Raw genomic sequence first — 18945 nt, forward strand, 5'->3', positions numbered from 1 at the left:
AGTGTGAATCCATCTGAACGCCTGAGAGCAATACAAACGTCAGTGGTGAACAGACTTAAGGCTCAAGTGTAACGGGTCGATATCTGCCACGATGGATGGAGGAGCACAATGGACAGTCACATGTCAGTTTGCAAATTGTGTGTTTATGACATGTAAAGAGGTGAAAAATAATAAAATGTTATATCTTAAAGGGTAGTGCTTGTTAATTTATTTCACTACTAACCTCAAAAATTGTTGTCTGATCCAAGATGTACTGAGAGGCTTACGACTGAAAATATAAAGAATTTAGTCACAGGCCGTTTAAGTGCTCTCATTCCTTCATTTGTACATGTACACTATGTATCAGTGAGAAGCTCTAAGGAGCCAATCTAATTGTGCCTCAGATCAGAGTCTGAAATGTGATAACTTCTAGGAGAAACCCATCAGCAAGCAAAGTAAGTCATCTGTGGGGCAATGAGGTTAACGTGATGGAGGTGCATGGGTTAAGATTATTGTAATCCAGACTTGCTCACAGTAATTGCTAACCACCAAATGATTTGGCCACATTAAATAACTGAAAAATGAATTCACAACCAGCCAGAAACTCTGATCTTTTCACATTTTCACTGTGAAAAAATGCATTAAAATGAAAAAACTCTCACCAGATGAAGACTTTCAGGAGGTTCAGATTTACCCAATAATTCCTCAAAAACAGAAAAATCAAAAACAGAAAAGGACCTAAATTATCTTCACAATTGCTACACCAAAGAAAAACTTGACAGTTAACGATTATGCAACTTGCAATAAAGCAGCATCGAGTATGTCTTACGTGTTTAACTGCAAGGTGAGCAGACACATTAGCACCCAAGTGAGGAAAATGCTCAGCCAATGTGTGACTGCTGATTAATGAAGGTAGCAATGAAGATAGCACTCAGGATGTTCATACTTTTTCCTTTGTGGCAGACTTGCAGTCCTTACGACAGCACTAAGTAAAGTAACTTTGAAGTAAAAACATTTAGGTTCACATTTAAAACACTTGGAAAAATATTTATTAACAGTTAAAATCTGTAATTCACACACATGCATCATGTTATTATGGCATAATCAAGACTTCAAACATATCTACAGTCCATAATATTTCTCTTCTAACCTGCCTCGCCAGTCTAGGAAAGTTTCAAGATCGAGTGTTTTCCAGATTGAAAAGCAGTTGCCACAGATGCAGCTGAGGGAGTGTTGGACCTCTGTGGCGGATGTCACATTTAGTGAGCGCTCTGGCTGATGTGTGGGCTCATAACAAGCAACCAGTCAATGGTCTCCTCCAGGAAGCTCATGTTGTAGTGGGACGCTATGTTCCGAAACACTGTGATCTGCTCAGAGAAGCTCTTTAAAATGTAAGAAAAGGAGAGAGAGAGAGAAAAAAAGGGCAGTTGTGAGAACAATGTCAAATGAGAACGACTGTGTACTTTCATCACTAAAGTGAATAATGGAATGTATTTGAGAGTAGAAACCTTGGCTGGGAAAGTAAGGTCAAAATCTCCAGCACATCTGCAGTACAGGGGCATGTTCGCTTCCTTCACTCCTTTACATTTTGTACACACCTAAAATCACACAGAGTAATTAGCAGTGGGGAAGCTTCAGGAAAGAAATACTGAAAATGCTGCACAGACTGTTAAGCAACAGGTAATTCAAGTGAATGTGATGTTCGAACAAAGGCAGCTACTGGAGCTGATCCCTAACTGTACCAACCTTCAGGTATAAATTTGTCATGAGGTAGGATGGAAGCTAGTTGGTTTTCCATGTTTTTTTAGTATTTCTTTGACAAATCCGTTTCACAAAGTGCATGTGCATTATTAGATGTTGTATAACAGATGCCGACCAATAATGAAGCTCTTCAATATCTACATTTTAAAGGTTAATTTGTTGATACTGATGGCACCTACAGCATGAGGTATTGCCCTACCCACTGTCCTAACCTTTGCAACAGAAGAGATTTGCTGTTGCCATATTTTGTTATGTTCAAAACTGTTGTTTTTTAAAAGATTATTATTATTATTATTTTAATAGTGACAGTAGATATACAGACAGGAAACATGGGTGTGTGTGTGTGTGTGTGTGTGTGTGTATGACACAACAAAGACATTAAAGTTTATGGTATACAGTGGTGTGAAAAAGTGTTTGCCCACTTCCTGATTTCTTTTTTTTTTTTGCATGTTTGTCACACTTAAATGTTTCAGATCATCAAACAAATTTAAATATTAGTCAAAGAAAACACAAGTAAACACAAAACGCAGTTTTTAAATGAAGGTTGTTATTATTAAGGGAAAACAAAATCCAAACCTACACGTCCCTGTGTGATTGCCCCCTAAACCTAATAAGTGGTTGGGCCACCCTTAGCAGCAACAACTGCAGACTTTGGAGTGACCTAGGCAAAGTCCTGACCTGAGTCATATTGAGATGCTGTGGCATGACCTTAAAAAGGCATATCATGCTCCAGAACCCTCCAATGTGGCTGAATTACAACAATTCTGCAAAGTTGAGTGGGCCAAAATTCCTCCACAGCGCTGTAAAAGACACATTGCAAGTTATCGCAAATGCTTGATTGCAGTTGTTGCTGCTAAGGGTGGCTCAACCAGTTATTAGGTTTAATGGGACAATCACTTTTTCACACAGGGCCGTGTAGGTTTGGATTTTGTTTTTCCTTAATAACATCCTTCATTTAAAAACTGCATTTTGTGTTTACTTGTGTTATCTTTGACTAATATTTAAATTTGTTTGATGATCTGAAACATTTAAGTGTGACAAACATGCAAAAAAATAAGAAATCAGGATGGGGGCGAACACTTTTGCACACCACTGTATGTGTTAACCACTAGGACACCGGAACACGTCCAAAAGTGTCAATTTGTTAGGATGTTTTATCTATGCAGTATAAAAATCAGCATTTTGTACTCACCAGGTCCTGCAGTGTGTAGCTCATCAGTTTCTTCTGCAGAGCTTCCACCAGAGCCATCTCAATAGACTCAGTCTCATACTGCACCTGGCAGTTGGAGCAGAACCACTGAGGCAAAACCGATCCATCCTGAGAAGAGGAAACAGTTTATCTAAATTGAATTTGACACAATTTAATAAGCAGAAAAGTGGAGTAATAACAGTGTTATTATGATGCCTATCAATGTTGCTCACTTGTGCCACAGACGGGTCCTTGCAGAGGTCAAGGTCACGACAGAAATTGCAGTGGTGGCAGATGACCTCTGGCAGGACGTAAGAGTTACAGGGGTCACGGAACTGGGCATCCTCTGAAAACTCTCCGACATCCACGAGACGCAGGAGGTCTCTTTTCAGTTTGTTCACCTGGTTCACTATGTTGGCATCCAGTGAAAGGACCTGAACAGACACAAGATGGAATTGAGAAGATGGAATTGCTGCTGCATCAGTTGCAACACATGCAACATATGAAAAGAGCTTTATAAGTTGGTATACTTTCATAATATACCTGGCAGACATATTTGATAAACTCCAGTGCTGGGTTGTTGAGTGGCAGGTGGGATCCAGGCAGGATGGGAAACATCTCTGAGGGCTGGGTCACACTCCTGGTACCTGTCACCTTCTTCTGGATTTTTTGAGTGATAGTGAAAAAGTTCTGTGTCAGCTCACTGGACACATACTCCTGGGAGAAGGAGATCATTCCTGTGGGAGAGAAAACACCACATCTGGGAGGACGTCTATCTAAAGACAATTTAAGTTTAACAGACACTACTAGCCTGCGGAGGCTCTAATGAATGTAATGTGAAGTTCCTAAGAAATACAAGGGAGGTCTTAAGTAACTGAAGCAGCTTCCCAAACAGCATCTTACCAGGAAGAGCACTCAAGTCCCCCACTGCCTGCTGGGAAACCTGGCTGCCTCCACGTCTCTTGACTGGCGTTGCCCCAGAAGCGTTACGTCTCAGCTCCTCTTTCATGCTGTGGTAGACCGCTGCAATGTAGGCTGGTTTGGAAAGTGTGTTTGTAAGAGATGGTAGAGAGAAAAAGCAATAACCCCCCCCTCAAAACAATCTATTGTGTAAAATATATATATATATATATATTTTTTTTTTATACCAGAGACAGTCATGAGGAAGTATTTCTGACAGGAGGCAGTTTGTGGCAGATACTGCATGATGTTCCAGTTGCTCTCAATCAGCTCCTCCACCTCATCCGTCTCTCCATCACCATCATCTTCCTCGACTTCGTCTTCATCCTCGCTGCCCTCCTCATCTCCCTCCCCTCCACTGTTTTTCTTCTGTTTGGTTCCTTCCTAAAAAAGGAGCATGGAGGAGGCATAAGCACTGTGTTTGTGTTTTGTTCTGCTACTTTAATCAATGCAAATATATTGTAAAGCAGAAGTTGCAGTTTGATTTACCTCTCCGTACAAGATGCTGGAGGGCAGTTTGCCCTTCACGCCGCCGCAGTTGGCCGGATCCATCCACAGCAGGAACTCCCAGCATCGGGAGAAGGAGATGGACAAAGAGTGAAAGATTTCTCTGGAGTGGATGCTAGAGGAGAAACAGTTAGGAGGGTGATTTTATAGTTGTTGGGTCAAAACAAAACAGTTTTTGCTAATACCTTTCAAAAGATATTTAAAAACAGGAAGAGTAATACTGACCGAGCACTCAAAAGCATCACTGTTTGTTTGACTCATTTGACTCAATTCATAAATGCTGCTCTAATGCTGCCTTGAGGGCCAGAAAAACAAAAAACAATATTACAATAACCAAAGTCCCATAAGATATTTCATTTCACTTTACACTATTGACATATTGGCCTAACTTCACAATTACAATTTCCCTTCCATTAGTCTAATCGGCATTTCTCCTTTTAAGTGTGATTTACCATCCTCACTATCTCTGGAAAACATCTAACTGCTCTAATGGGTAATTGTGTTTTTTTCTTTCTGATTTTAATGTTCTGGCTCTTACTTCAGACCACTGAAGACAAACAGATACAAATACTCCTTTATTGGCTCAGCAGTTTGTTCAGATACAGTTGTTTTTTTTCAAATACAGGTTTTACATTAATATTTTTTATGTGTTGATGTAGGTATGAATTTATGTGTTTCCATATTTAATAACATTATGATTATTAATAATACTCATAAATAATAATAACAACAACAACAAAATCTATTAATAATATGATTTATATCAAATGGTATAAATCGAGTGATAACATTATTTTACAATGCAAAGATGTATATACACTCTCTCTACAGGTGTGACCTGCAGAGGGAAAAATTTCTGACCTGTTGGTGATGTACTCTACGTAGCCAATGGCGTCATCTATCCTCCGTTTTTTAGTACACAAGATGATCCTGTTGAAGTTTCCGTACACCACAGTGGAGCCGAGACGTTTGAACTCTGAAACCAACCTGACAGCAGAATGAGAGAATGATTAATAAAAGAAGATGACACTGTAGCTGGTATGCATAACAAAAGCTGTCTATGCAAGAAAAAAGATAAAAGTATCATGATGAGAATCGCAGTTCAAACAATCTTGTCAAATTTCCTAACAGGGATCATAAGTTTCAGGTATCAATAATATTTGACCCAAGGATAGCACAGATCATGTCTTGAGCCATGCAAATCAAAAACTCAATTAATTGCCTCAGTCAGGTGCCTAATACATTGTACACAAGATTGAAAGAGAGATTAATGTCAAAAAATCCCCAAAAATCCCAGCACTGACTTTACTGGTGAAAAAAGTCCTTGGAAAGGCTGTTATATGGGCATAAACACTGATGACACAACTGTTTGTCTCATAAACAAGTGGGAGATTTGACCATTATTTAATAACAAAGCTTTTAAGACTAAATATGTGACTAAATAACCGATAGATGATTTTTTTTTGCAGTATAGAGAATGATGTGGCACTCACTGTAGAAACACCTTCTTCATCATGTTGAGCAGGGTGCGGTGCAGTGCAGGGTCATAGAGCAGAGAGCTGGGGGAGCGCAGCCAGCGGTAGAAATGCATCACCTGATTATCTGCATACACATTGTGGTACTGCGTGATCTCTCTGACCCATCCAACCACCATGCTCTTCAAGATCCTGCTCATACAACACAGGGCAAACACTGACGTGAGCAAAACACAAAAAATAAAACATGACATGCTTCCTTAAACAATGAGGAACAACTAGAAGCGTAACATAATGGAAGCCCCAATTTCCAAAGTTTACTGTTTGGCTCACCTGTATTGTTAGGTTTAAATAGTAATACACTACAGATGTTTACACACCTGAAGGTGTTGGAGCAGAGAGCAGTCTCATCATAGCTAGCGAGAGCGCTGGCTCCCTGGTTTCCTGACATCATGTCCTCCAACGAGGCCTGCTGGATCACGTCAAAACTGACGCCCAGACTAGCTCCGCCCTCCATGTCATTGACATGCTGTGACTGGAGGATAGTGTTCACCGCCAGGCTCTGCAGATCCAACTCCACACACACTGAAAGAAACAGAAACAAGATGATCTGTGAATTCAGAGGAACACACTTCAAAAATGTACAGTTCCTTTATGATCTTTTTCTTGGATGCAGTTTAGGTGCGTTCCTGGTGTTTGAGTACCTGTGGAATAGCATCCTTGAGCATTGATCTCAACAGAGCCCCGGTCATCACTTTCCATCACCAGACGACTGTCATCAGCCTCTTTTCCTCCGAGGTCAGGCCTGGCTGTGGGTGAAAGCCACAGCAGGTGGTTGTGTTTCCGTAGATGTCTTGCCAGGAACAAGTCTGAGCCAAAGATGGACACATCCTGAGGCAAGTTCCCCACAGGTAAGTGGTAATACCTAAAAGCGAGAGACATTATATGAGCTTAAATGGGTAAATCTGAATGCTGTCATCAAAAACTACTAATTGAAAATATACTTTTTTAGAGACTACAGCAACAAAGTGAGCATGTCAGGGGTTGTTGGTAGAGGCCTTTGACTCAAACAAGTGATTAAAATAAAAATAAAATAATCTATCCTCTCCGGTCCAGCCTTCTCTGTAGTGGGAATATGAAACCCACAGAGCTGGCAGCTTGTAGTTCGTACCTGGCCATGTCGAAAGCCTGTGACAGGCAGCTGTCCAGGTTGAGGTAGTGGCGGATCATGCGCCGGGCACCGTGGCGTTGCCAGTCCAGCACATTATAGCTGATCTCATCAACAACATGTACCGGAACGACTGGAAACTCCTCAAGCACCGGCATCCCCGCTGCCAAACGCTGCAACTCCCAGTTTGACTGCACAGCGATGAGGGTGGGCCCACGACGCTCCTCCTGTAAACAGCAACAGACAAAGCAGACACTCATCACCCATTTAGTCACATGAACATGTCTGTGTATGTAATCATTTGAAGATAATTAGGTATTTAAATAGCTGCAGTGTATTTTACCTTGTAGTTGAGCAGTATACGTTGCAGTGCGCGGTAAATAGCCTTTGCGTCATTTTCAGCTCGGACCTCGAAGTTGTGTTTCTCTGGAGGCAGGAGCTCCTCAGTCGTCTTCTCCAGGAGTGCAGTGCGTTCAGCTGTGTAGAGGTTACCAAGGTTGGGCATCTGGTTGCTTCTGACCTTAGGAGATAAAATAAAGACATAAAGTTACATTGTACTCTATGACTATACTATTAGGCTTTCAACATAGCCACCATGCATTTTTTTGGCCTGAACCTTACTTGACAAGATGCGAGTCAAAACACCAACATAATGTCAGTGGAAGAAATAAAGAGTTGCATTGTTCTTACTGTGTCCAGGACAAAGATGCTGGCTTTGCGCTGAGAGGGGATGAACAGGCCAAACAAAGCCTTGTGACCCTGACTGTGATGATACAGGTACATGTGGCGAACACTCCCTGAGAAGAGAGGAAACAGAGTAATGTAACTTCTTACATATTACAAAGTTCATGAGCAGGATCCCATGATATCCCAAATACTTGCTATGTCATGCAGAATAGTTATACTGCCTTTGCATATATATTAACATTTAGCTAAAAATATAAAATCTAACCATGCAAAATATTAGGTTAGCAAATGGGAAATAAAACAAACAAACAATACAATAATCCCTAATCATTGTGCCATCGATTCAAAAGGACCAGTGTGTGAGGTAGGTCTTACCAGGTTCCAGGTAGCTGAACTGGGCCAGAGACCTCATCTCTAGATGCTCCAGGTCAAAAGTGTCAGCCTCCCTGCCAGCCAGATCCCTCACAACATGTTTATTGACCATACACACACATCCGAGCTGCACCAGTGCACGAAACAGCAATGGGACCTGAAAGAGATCATATAATGCTGCAGTCTGACACACTGTACACACACAAAGAGCATCATGAGTGACACTGGAGGTGTATATATGATACCTGTGTTTCATAGACCCCTTCAATGTCTGGGGCAGAAAGGTCAGCATTGATCTCATTGATGTGCTCCTGGTACATGTCCTCTGGTACACAGTACTCATACAGGTAGTACACCACGTTGGAGCGAGGCAGCATACGGTTCACCTGAAGGCAAAACAATGTTAAAATTTATTTGGTTAACTTATGACAACGCATGCTTTCAAACCATTTATAGTAACTGCAATGCTTTTTTTTTTTTACAGCATCTTCTTATTGCCTTTTTGTATGTGGCTCCCTCCTCCTGTTTTGGGACTTTCTGATTGACATAGAAGACACGTGGGATGTTGAGCTTCATGCAGTGGAGGTCATTTCCAATTACAGCCCACAACTTGTACACACCAGGGTGACTAGTCTCTGCAATCTGAGAGGGAACAGGACATCACATGAGACAAGATTAGATTGATTTTCTTTGGATTTTGTTAACTGATTTGAGGATGATAATGAGGTGACTTTGCCCCACCTGCACAATTTGCCATGGCATGTCCAGGATGCTGCGTGCTGTTCTGCGGAGGAAGCTTCCCAGGCCAGTGATGGGGCCATCTCTGATTACCCCTCCCCCTACAGGTTGAGCTTCACCATCCAGCAGCCTCCTCCTCTTCTTTCTCTCCTTCCTCTGCCTCAGCTGCAGCTCCCACTTCTTCTTATGGTAACGCAGCCACACTAGACGCTCCTCCTGTATACAGACACAGTTGTTAAAACTAGAGCCAATGCAAATGTTTTTTGAATGTTTTGTAATATTTCTCAGGGTGTGCTGGAACAACATTTGAAATCTCATAAGTCTGTGTCATTTCCAATATATTCAGAAGGCATTAAGAATTGCCTGAAAAGACAAGGAATCAGTACATTGACACAACAGGCAACACTTTCTGCTTGTTGCTGCTAGCTTACCCGTGTCTTTCCCATGGGTGGGGGTGGCCCGAGGATCTCTCTCCAGGACTGAGTGAGCTCGACATCCTGAGACTCCACCTGGCTATCCTCCCCCTGAGAAACCCGCTTCCGCTTGGTGCTGATGAGGATGGCTGGCTGCAGAGGTCTGGCTGGCATCCCAAAGTCCTCTATGTCTGCAGCTTGGCCTGCTTCAAGAGGCTGATGGGCCACCTGAGAGAAAAGAGGCCATTTAGGAAAAAAAAAAATGCATGATAGGACACTGTCCTTTAATCAGAGGAAACTTGGTAAACATCTGCACATCCCAAGTGTTTCTGACTAAAGCAGTGAATCTGTAAACTGCACGATGAGTCCACTGTTGGGGGCAGAGGAAACTATCTGTGTTGGTAGTTTGACAGGACATTTTGCTGTGAAATGAACAAACCTGTCTCTTCCCCTCGCTGGTGAACAGCTCACTGATTTTCTTTTGCTTGTAGATATCATTTTTCTCCAGGAGTTTCTTATGAAGCCAGTCAGGATGCCTCACTCTGGGTACCGGATTCTTCACCTGATGATGAACAGAAACAATTGAAATTTTATCTGTACATCAACGTGGGATACACTGAGAGACCAATGAAACATGTTTAATTTTTACCTGCTGAAGAGCTGCAGGGATGGTGATGATTTTCTGGATGGCACTACCCAACCTCTCGATGTAATAACTCCAATCAAGGATCTGGAAAGGCAAACAACAGAAATTTTAATGTCAGAGGGAACGCACAAGCAAATTTATAGAGAGTGCATAAAATGTGTTTAAAAACTCACAGAGCGGATGTCCAAGTCGTGCAAGCTGGGCATCTTCAACCACTTACGAAGGAAATGTTTCTTCACACTGGGCTCTGCCTGAAAGATGGCCAGAGGAATGGCTCTGATCGAGAGAGACACAAATCAGTCAGTGTCAAACTCAAAGCTTTTACTTCTGGTAATATTACACTAAGTGCTTGTTCTCCACAAACATTTAACACTGGGATAGCAACTCTGACATAATTTTATTTGGTCCTGCAAACACATGAAAATCTATCACATCTATCACCATGGCAGTGCTTTTCAACCAAGTTGTTTTTGTTATTTGTTTTGGCATGTTGTGCCCTTATAGGACAACTTAACTAGTAGATATAGACGGAAAAGGAAGGGATGAAATTACATGATGAATCATAAACACGGGGGACAACAATGCACACTCTCGGATTAATCTTTCCTCGAAGACATTCAAAGATTGCACTTGTTTGTGCACAAACCACCGAAGTAGTGTAAAAAAAAAAGGACAAAAAGAGAGCCTGAGAAGTTTAAACCCTGCTTACTTTCTCACCTCCACACACCTGGCCAATCACGACGTGACGTGGAGTGTGAATGTCAAAATGTCGGGTCAGAAAAGTCACAGAAATTGCCTAACGCAGCCCCCCAATTTTGGTGTGGGGGAGGGGGTACTACTATGACAAGTCAAAATGTCTGCTGTGAAAAGGACTGTAATAATTATATGATTACTAAATATTATACTAACAGCATCACTATGACCATAATCTTTTATACTGTGTGTGTAGTAGAATGTCTACTGTAATTTCAAGGTTTAGCAGTGATGTGAATGGAGCTACAATTGAAGCCACCTTCGCGTATGAAATAGTCAAACACAGGGTTTGTGTGTAAAACAGGCTCGATCTGGCCCCTCCACTGTCCTGTTCTAAAAGTTTATTTTCAGAGCTCCCACCTTTCTGTGACAGGCGATCCCTCCGGTTTTCGGGAGATGACGTAGCGACAGCTCAGACCAGCATCTTTCACCATTTGGTCTCCCAGGAACTCAGCCAGTCTCTTAGCTGTGCTGATAGAAGTGGACTTCTGCTCTCCGTATTCTTCCAGCTTTTTGGACATTGAACGATTCTCTGAAATCAGTTCAAACAGCTCCGCATCTGGCATGTTGGCAGCCTGGAAAACCAGTGAAATAAATAAACCCGCTTTTTGTGAAAACGATAAGGACTGGAATAAAGTTTTGCCTGAGCTTTCTCCACAAATGATTGTATTTTAAGATAGGTTACTCAAAACACATCTGAAAGCACAATGTAAATATCTTGTAACACTAGATACTGTTTTATACCATTTGATCACAGATTTTTACCTTGCTGTACAGAACGTCCAGCCAGTAGTCAGCCACTTTGGCCACAGAGGCGTACACATCCTCTAGAGTGGTACCTTTGAGGAAAGCCTCAAACACCGATGACTGAAAAATCTTAATGAGCTGGAGCTCTCCTCTTCTTTTCACTTCAAAACCCTTCAGCTCAGCCAGAGAGCCATCCTCATTAAACACAGCATACCTAAAATGAACAGAGAAACGTTAAATCATCATAATCACTGTATATTTTGATATGAACCTTACTAGGCAGCCCATTCACTAATGTTGGTAACAAATCCATCTAACTGACCAGGGTTAGAAGTATATAAATAAATAGTACATTAAATCACAGAACCCCCCCCCCCCCCAAACTATTGCTGTACCTTTTCTTCAGCTTCTTCCCTTCCTCTTTCGAGGCAGGCAGGATCATGGCCAGGTACGGGCCGTCCACCTCAAAGAAGATGCTGTTCTCTGACCTGGTGTTGTAAGTGAGGGACCCAGGGTCGACCAGCTCGTGGTACTGATCGTTGGTGAATCCCTCCTTCACCAGGATGTTCAGCATGGCCCCTGGGTAAGAGATGGTCACCTTGGGCTTCTTCTCATTACTGGTTTTCACCACAAAGTTCTCAGGAAAGGTGTTGGGGAGGACACACCAGATACCGTCAGTGTCCAACTCAAGGGGCCTCCTGAGTGGCAGAGAAGTAGAAGTAAAAGATGTCATGTGTGTTAAATGGAAGTTTATTACTGTATTTTTTAAAGTCACATATTAGGAATTCGTTCGAATGCCTTTCTTCTCCAGGGAAACTTGAAATGTACTTCAGTTACGTAGCTATTACTCTGGCCTGCAATATAAACAATACCTGTTACTAAAATACATGGGGTAGGAGCAAAGGAAAGTAAGATAAAAACAACTCTGCAGGAGCTGGGTACAAGCCCAAAATGTTGGCAAGAATTTGTTGATGAAAAGTTGTTAAAAAAGGCCGTAGATCCCTGCCAGAGTTGGAGCTGACCTTGCACTGACAGAAAGGTAATTTCTGTAATTAGGTATCACTTTATCAACATGACACTCACCCTATTTGTTCGATGAGCTCTCTGGCCTGAGTGATGATGTTGGCTCCGGTGTAGCACACAATGCCAGCCATCTCCATGGAGTACCACCGCGCCCTGATGGAAACACAAAGACAGCACAGACAACATCAGGTCCGCAGCAGAGTGCTACTGATTGATTTCACCAGCAGCAAAGGCTTAAGAGCTCATGCAACAGCGCAAGTAAGAGGATCATTTGATGATCTGAATGATGAAAACTGTAGTTGACTCCTACCCTTTTCTCATGACATAGCCATAGAAAGAGTTCAGAATACACTTGTGAGCCAGCTGAAGAGAATCGTACAGGATCTCCATGTTTTTGCAGCGCTTGATGTCGGCAGCATCTCCGCTGTCTTGAGCTGCTGACAGTTTCTTCTTCCACACCTTAAGCAAAGGTAGCACGAAAAACAAGCACTTTACAGCACTATATTTTGATGGGCACGAAGAATTTCAAATGCAATGTGTTTAATGGCTGAACAGCTAGAAATTTTAAGATTTTTATTTTTTAGAAAATATATAGAAATATTTACTGAATTGAAAATAGTGTATAATATAGGAATGTTTGTTATATTAATTGCTATCAATACCAAAACATACCTTGTGGAGTCCTTTGAATTCGTAACGCCGATCTCTGAAAGCTCTCACAGTGTCGACATAGAAGGAGTTTTCTCTCTGACAGATGGTGGTGACTCGCTTCTCCAGCCTGGTGACGTGTGTCTTCTTATAGGCCCTCTTACAGTAGTCTGAGGCAAAGAAAAGACAGGTCGAACTACGCTTTGGCAACCAGTCATTTAGAATGCTTATAACCAAAATCTAAGGAGCCAAAATATAAAAAGAAAGTACCTGCAAGACGTTTCTTCTCGTGTTTGGCCTGCTCCTCCCTGTTGAGAGTGTGGAAAGGCCGAGGTGGACCGTTGGGGAAAAATGGCGGGAACTTCTCCGACTCAAGTTGCTGCTGGATGCGGTGGAACTCACTGCGGCTGGCGGGCACTGCAGACAGAGGGAAAAGTGGGTTTTTTAAATAACTTTTTTTTAAGAATTTTGTATTATTGTACTCAGCCCCACATGGACACTGCAGAAGCGATGTTGGCAGCAGCTACAGGTTTTGAGTCTTCGTCTCTATTAGCACCTCAATTCTTTGTCATATCCATAAGAATGCAGCTATACAACTTTAACTTACTGATTTCCCCTCTCCACTGCCAGGTCATCCTCCTCTGGCAGGTGGCACCAGGCTTGTTAAAGTCACAGGCAGCACAAGTGGCCTCATCAATCATAGCGGATGGCTGTCAAAGTAAAAGATAATGTATTGAGTTCTGTGCTTTTCTAAATGTTTTACCCCATGTGTTTTTCCTTGAGATTTGTCTTTCACCTGCAGGCGGTTCGTGAGGATGATATTGGGGTACATCGCCCCAACGTCCAGATGGTAGATGAGGGGGCATTCGATCCTGTTTGGAACCTCCTTCAGGGAAGTAAGCTTCTTTTTGATCTCATCGCAAACCTGAGAAAATATATAACTTATAACTTCAAGCTGAGAATAGTTGGGACAACTTTTCAAAATAACACAAATTGGAGACACAACAAAAAATGAAAAGTCAACATACCTCATTAAAGTTGGTGACTTGCTCCAAAGGGATTTTCTCCTCTTCCTCGATGGCGTGACGCATCGTTCTCTCAACTCTTTGCATCAGGAAGTCAAACGCAGCTGGATTCTGTCAACACACCAGACCAAACTGTCTAGAAAAGCTAAAAACATACAAAAAGCAGTGAAGCAACGAACCAGCTGTAAGTTGAACTGTACCATTTTGAAACGGCAGGGGATGTCACTGCGGAACACCCCGGACTCAAGTGCCTCCACATGGCCGCCCACGTAGGTCTCAGAGTCCATGACGTGGCCGTCGTCTGTCAGTTTGTTGAAGATCTGCTCTTGCTTGTTGGGGAAGACGATGTTTGCGTGGAAGGCCTGTACCATGAGCAGAGCTTCACACAGAGTCCCAGAACCTTTACGCAGCACCTGTTAACAGACGGACAACATGAAAAAAGAAATGAATAACTGTCAAAAGGCATGTTGTTTTTTTCCATGGTGTTTTTTTTTCTTCTTTTACAAATGCACACAATTGACAAACCTCATCAGGCTCCATGGGGATGATGGTGCACAGAGCGAAGATGAAGGGGTGAACATATTTCATGTACAGGTAATACGTGGCCACAGCATCTGACACAGAGTAGGTGGCTAAAGTCTAACAGAAAAGTGCAGGAAAGAAAAAGTCAAACGAAAATGCAACTGCCCATTCAAAACAATTGAATTCTTAATTTTCCAAGCTGTAAAAACTGAAGTCCATGTCTGTACCTGTGGTTCCTCTGTTGCCATGCGGCACATCTCCTCTGGGTCCAGCTCCACTGGGTCGTAGCCCAATTTAGCCTTCGCTGCTGCCTTCAGATTATGACTTCCCACCGGCAGGTAGCTGTCTCTCTTTACCCACCTGACACAGAGGAGAAACAGATTGGAAGAACAATGTTAGAAATGATTTAATCTAAAATGAACCCTGACCCGTAGGTGTATATTTACGTAAACCACACTGGTATCATTTTAACAGTGTGTCAGAGGTGTGCAAACCTCAAGCAGTCCATGTGGATGGCTTGACTGGACTTGTACTCTCCCTGGTTATCCTTCTGGAAACCAATCTCCCTGTGCATGCTCAGTCCATGGAGAGCAGCCCGAGTCTCAATAAAAGGCCTTGAGAGAGTGGAAACAAAGTGAGAGAGGTGAAAGGTAAACATCAAAGTATATGAGTAATTAATGCAATCATTTTACAGAAACAGCAACAGCTCACCAGTCAAAGAAGTCTCCATTGTAGGTCACAAAGATGTTTGGCTTGGTTTCTTGAACGTGATCGAACCACCTCTGAATGAGGGCCGCCTGCAGCCAAAGTCAGGTTACCACATGCTATTACACTGATGCAACCACAGGGCATTACATTTAGACACCGAGAATTTTTTATTTACACTGCAGTAAATCTACTGTCATGCAGCTATGTACCTCATCATCCTCATTGAAAATAGTGAAAGGCCCTTCATATTCAGGTTTAGGAGTGAACTCAAAATCTTCAATGTCCTCAGAGACAATCTCTCTGTTTGTGATTAGAAACCCCTTTAAAAAGGAAACAAAAAGTTAGTGAAACTGACGCGGATATTAATGACAGAATGATACATATTTTAAACTTAAGTACAACTTACCTGCCCATCGATCATGTAGGAGATCATCATAATCTGATCGGTCTCTGCATCCGGGAACTTCAGTGGCAGTTTGGTGGTCTCTATGTCGAAAGCCAAAACAACAGGGTCCTAAAAAGAACAAGAAACAATGCTTCATTGAAGACAAACATGAACCTGAATAAATGACCATGTTGCAACATAATCAATAAAATCCTCATACTGGTCGCTCCACAAGATCATCCCTCCGTACAATCTCTGGTGGGTACGCGCTGCCTCTGTACCGAACATTATACCAGTGAGCCTGAGAGATAAAGATGGTAAAGATTAGAACAGCAGGCTTGTGTATCTTAGAGGACTTATAAAACTTGTGGACGACAGAAATCCATCTTTACCACGTGGATCTTGAGGTCGATGGACAATCGCACATGATAGGGCACATCGTACTCTCTCATGTCCACTATGTTGTCTAACTGGTCTGAAATACTCTTTGACATCCCGTCTTCATCTGCTGAGTTCACATTGCCACCCGATAAGGCGCTGTACAACCAACACAGGTGTCAACAGATCAAAACAAAACTGGAAATAACAGGGTAAACCTTATTGGAAAGCCTTAATGGAATTGGTGGTTTGGGTGGTACCTTGATAACATTGAGGTGTAGGCATCATTGGACTGCTCCCTCTCTCTGTTCTTGCGTACCGCTGGGGAGATCTCACGCTTGACCTTGATGAGGTCGTCTACGGTGTTGAATGACAGCTTGATGTAGCTTCTCTTCAGTCCAACTAGATGGTTCGCCTGGGGAGAACAAGCCAACACAGCGCAACATGTTTAGCGTTGTTGGCGTTGTTGAAGTTTTACAACCACACAATGGCCAATACCATCATATACTGTAGCTCGGATAGTAAAATAATGTGTTGTGTTTTGTTTAAAATGTGGCTTTTATTTTTGCTGTTTAATGTCAAACACTTTAATGCTGTCAAACCCTCACCAGGTCTAGGTCCTCTTTCGGCATAATTTCAAGCTTTGCCACCTTTCCTTGGAACTTCTTCGACAAGTATGAGATAACTTCTCTCTCGCAGTTCTGGAAATAAAGTTGTAGTTAAGGTTTCAAAACATATTTACAAGGCATGTAAACCAAAGGAAAGACACTGACTTACCTTTTTAGTGGCAATGTAAAAATATGGCTTGAAGGGGAGGGCCACCTACGGACAGAATAAATATCAGGGGGGATATGTTAGAACAATGGAGCGCATGTTTCAGTGTGTTATTACATAATGATTAGTAAAGCCTGTCCAGGACCCAGTGTGTAAAGCTGGTAACCAGTTGTCTCACAGCGCTGGGCTTTTTTCCCCTCCCCAACACACCTTAAACCTGCTTCCATCCTCCTGTATGAAATAATAGTCCACAGCACTGATCATCCTCTTGTCTTCATCCAGGATCTCTGTCTGGAAGCAGAAAAGGAGCATAGAGTGTCACATTTATTATCACCTCGAGATAGTCAAAAGCTCGAACTCACGCTGTGCAGACTTACGGGGTGCATGTTGATCAGCCACCCTGTTTTCTCCCCCGGCTCCTTCATCCTGTCGAACCCGAAGCGGGCGTCCATCTCGTCGGTGAACTGGCTGCGCTCCAGCCGCTTGAGGGCCGACATGGAGGATCCATCGTCCCTGGTTCAAACAAACATAACAGCTACATTAAGTTCGTGGTTTCCTAAATTCCTTCTGTCATCTAACCTGCTTAACAAGTGCCATTTACAGTATACTAATTGAAAGCAAGCATGCAGTTTGTCTTTGAGGTGAAACAACTCACTGGTTTTCCTGATCTCCTCCACTTTGTCCTCGGTCCGATTTGAACCTTCCACTGTTTTGCAGAACCATCTTCTATCGTCGTCTGCCGGCCACAACAGGCGAATTAAGTCAAATCCCCGCTCAGTTTGTATAAGTCTGTCAATAAAGCCGCATTTGAAAACGATTTTGAAGTTATTTCAAAGGTTTGTCCTCCAGTTTTCTCTTGTACTGTCACTGACACGGCTTGTGTTTTCTTATTTTGGCGCGTTCCCTCAGTTGCCGCGAGAGCAGCGCTGCGAGGAGGAAGAACAAAGATCGTTTAATGAAAATGAAAGCTGACGCACTCAAACCGAAAATGTCTGCACCGCTTCCCGGTCTGCGACGACGTTAACCACCACGGCATGTAAATGCTGCGTTCAAGAGATATAGGACAAGTGGTGGAAGAATTATTCCGGTCCTTTACTTAAAGGTCCAGTGTGTAACATTTAGGAGGAGCTACTGGCAGAAATGAAATGTAATATTCATGAAAATAAAAATCGTAGTGTTTTTGTTACCTTCGAATAAGCAGTTTATAGCTACACAGGGAGCGGGTCCCCTTCCACGGAGGCCGCCATGTTTCTACAGTAGCCCAGAACAGACAAACCAATCACTGGCCCTAGATAGGGCCTTTCGCGTTGTTCGCAAGTTTCGCAGCCACCGTAGTTTCTCCTACACGCTTGGAAGGGGAGGATGAGGCGAGCGGTATTCAAATGGTTGCAAACTGCAATTTCACCACTAGATGCCACTAAATGCTACACACTGGACCAATAAAAGTACCAAAAGTCCTGCAATAAAAAACTTACTTTGGTAAATTTTGGTTTACTCTTTAGCAATGTGTTGTATTATATAACCTTATTATGTGTTTTGTTTATGTAAAATCAGAATCTAAAAAGTAACTTGTTACTACAGCTCTCAAATAAATGTAGTGGAGTAAAAAGTACAATATTTCTCTCTGAACTGTAGTGAGGTTGAAGTATAAAGTAGCATAAAATGGAAATACTCGAGTAAAGTAGGTTAGTAAGTTAGTAGTAAGTGAATGATCGGAATATCCCATGTGCATAACTGCAGCACACATAATATGGAAGTGTCTGAAAAGGCAAACAAACATTGACTCACATCAACCAAAGTCTATTGTTCAAGGTAATTAGGGCCAAATTGAATGGATATATTGCTATGTTGATAATGCAATCCGGAGTCAAACAATTTTCTTGACATGTGCAGTAACGTAAACACCCGCAAGCCACAACCATAGGAATCTTTATCATCTCTCATTCATCCCATTTTACCTGAACGCAGCAGAAGTCTCAGGGGCCGTAACAGTGTTACTCCTTTTAAACCAGGTTTTCAAGCACAGACTGAAACATCCTCTACATACACGATCTTCGGAGGGTTTCCTTCTTCCTGGGAGGAGCTGG

The 18945-nt window shown here is 42.4% G+C and overlaps 1 protein-coding gene across 1 annotated transcript; it reads right to left on the reverse strand.

Annotated features, from left to right (window-relative positions):
- Positions 1-1007: 1007 nt before the first annotated feature.
- pole (polymerase (DNA directed), epsilon) lies at positions 1008-17866 on the reverse strand. The gene is made up of 48 exons (XM_044196857.1): positions 17514-17866; positions 17236-17371; positions 17069-17149; positions 16862-16906; positions 16693-16785; positions 16345-16499; positions 16099-16243; positions 15927-16007; positions 15728-15835; positions 15531-15641; positions 15325-15410; positions 15108-15227; positions 14841-14973; positions 14617-14730; positions 14292-14504; positions 14095-14202; positions 13863-13991; positions 13674-13776; positions 13337-13483; positions 13091-13236; positions 12729-12877; positions 12479-12571; positions 11791-12093; positions 11414-11609; positions 11009-11223; positions 10069-10171; positions 9899-9979; positions 9689-9811; positions 9268-9477; positions 8840-9052; positions 8597-8740; positions 8344-8484; positions 8102-8255; positions 7730-7836; positions 7383-7559; positions 7043-7266; positions 6576-6796; positions 6252-6456; positions 5890-6063; positions 5258-5383; positions 4379-4511; positions 4078-4273; positions 3833-3964; positions 3473-3666; positions 3163-3363; positions 2933-3058; positions 1488-1577; positions 1008-1361 (listed from the first exon to the last, which is right to left on the reverse strand). The coding sequence occupies exons 1-48, from the start codon at positions 17579-17581 to the stop codon at positions 1239-1241; spliced, it is 6876 nt and encodes a 2291-aa protein (XP_044052792.1). The 5' UTR covers positions 17582-17866; the 3' UTR covers positions 1008-1238.
- Positions 17867-18945: the final 1079 nt, after the last annotated feature.

This window comes from Siniperca chuatsi, linkage group LG5, assembly GCF_020085105.1.
Source record: "Siniperca chuatsi isolate FFG_IHB_CAS linkage group LG5, ASM2008510v1, whole genome shotgun sequence".
Classification (NCBI taxonomy): Eukaryota; Metazoa; Chordata; class Actinopteri; order Centrarchiformes; family Sinipercidae; genus Siniperca; species Siniperca chuatsi.

Excerpts from the sequence above, each read along its gene's own strand:
- pole (XM_044196857.1), bottom strand. The coding sequence starts at position 17,581 with ATGGTTCTGCAAAACAGTGGAAGGTTCAAATCGGACCGAGGACAAAGT. Across the intron at positions 12,572-12,728 it reads GGCTATGTCATGAGAAAAGG|GGCGCGGTGGTACTCCATGG; the intron begins GTAGGAGTCAAC and ends TGTTTCCATCAG. Across the intron at positions 11,224-11,413 it reads TGGACGTTCTGTACAGCAAG|GCTGCCAACATGCCAGATGC; the intron begins GTAAAAATCTGT and ends CTGGTTTTCCAG.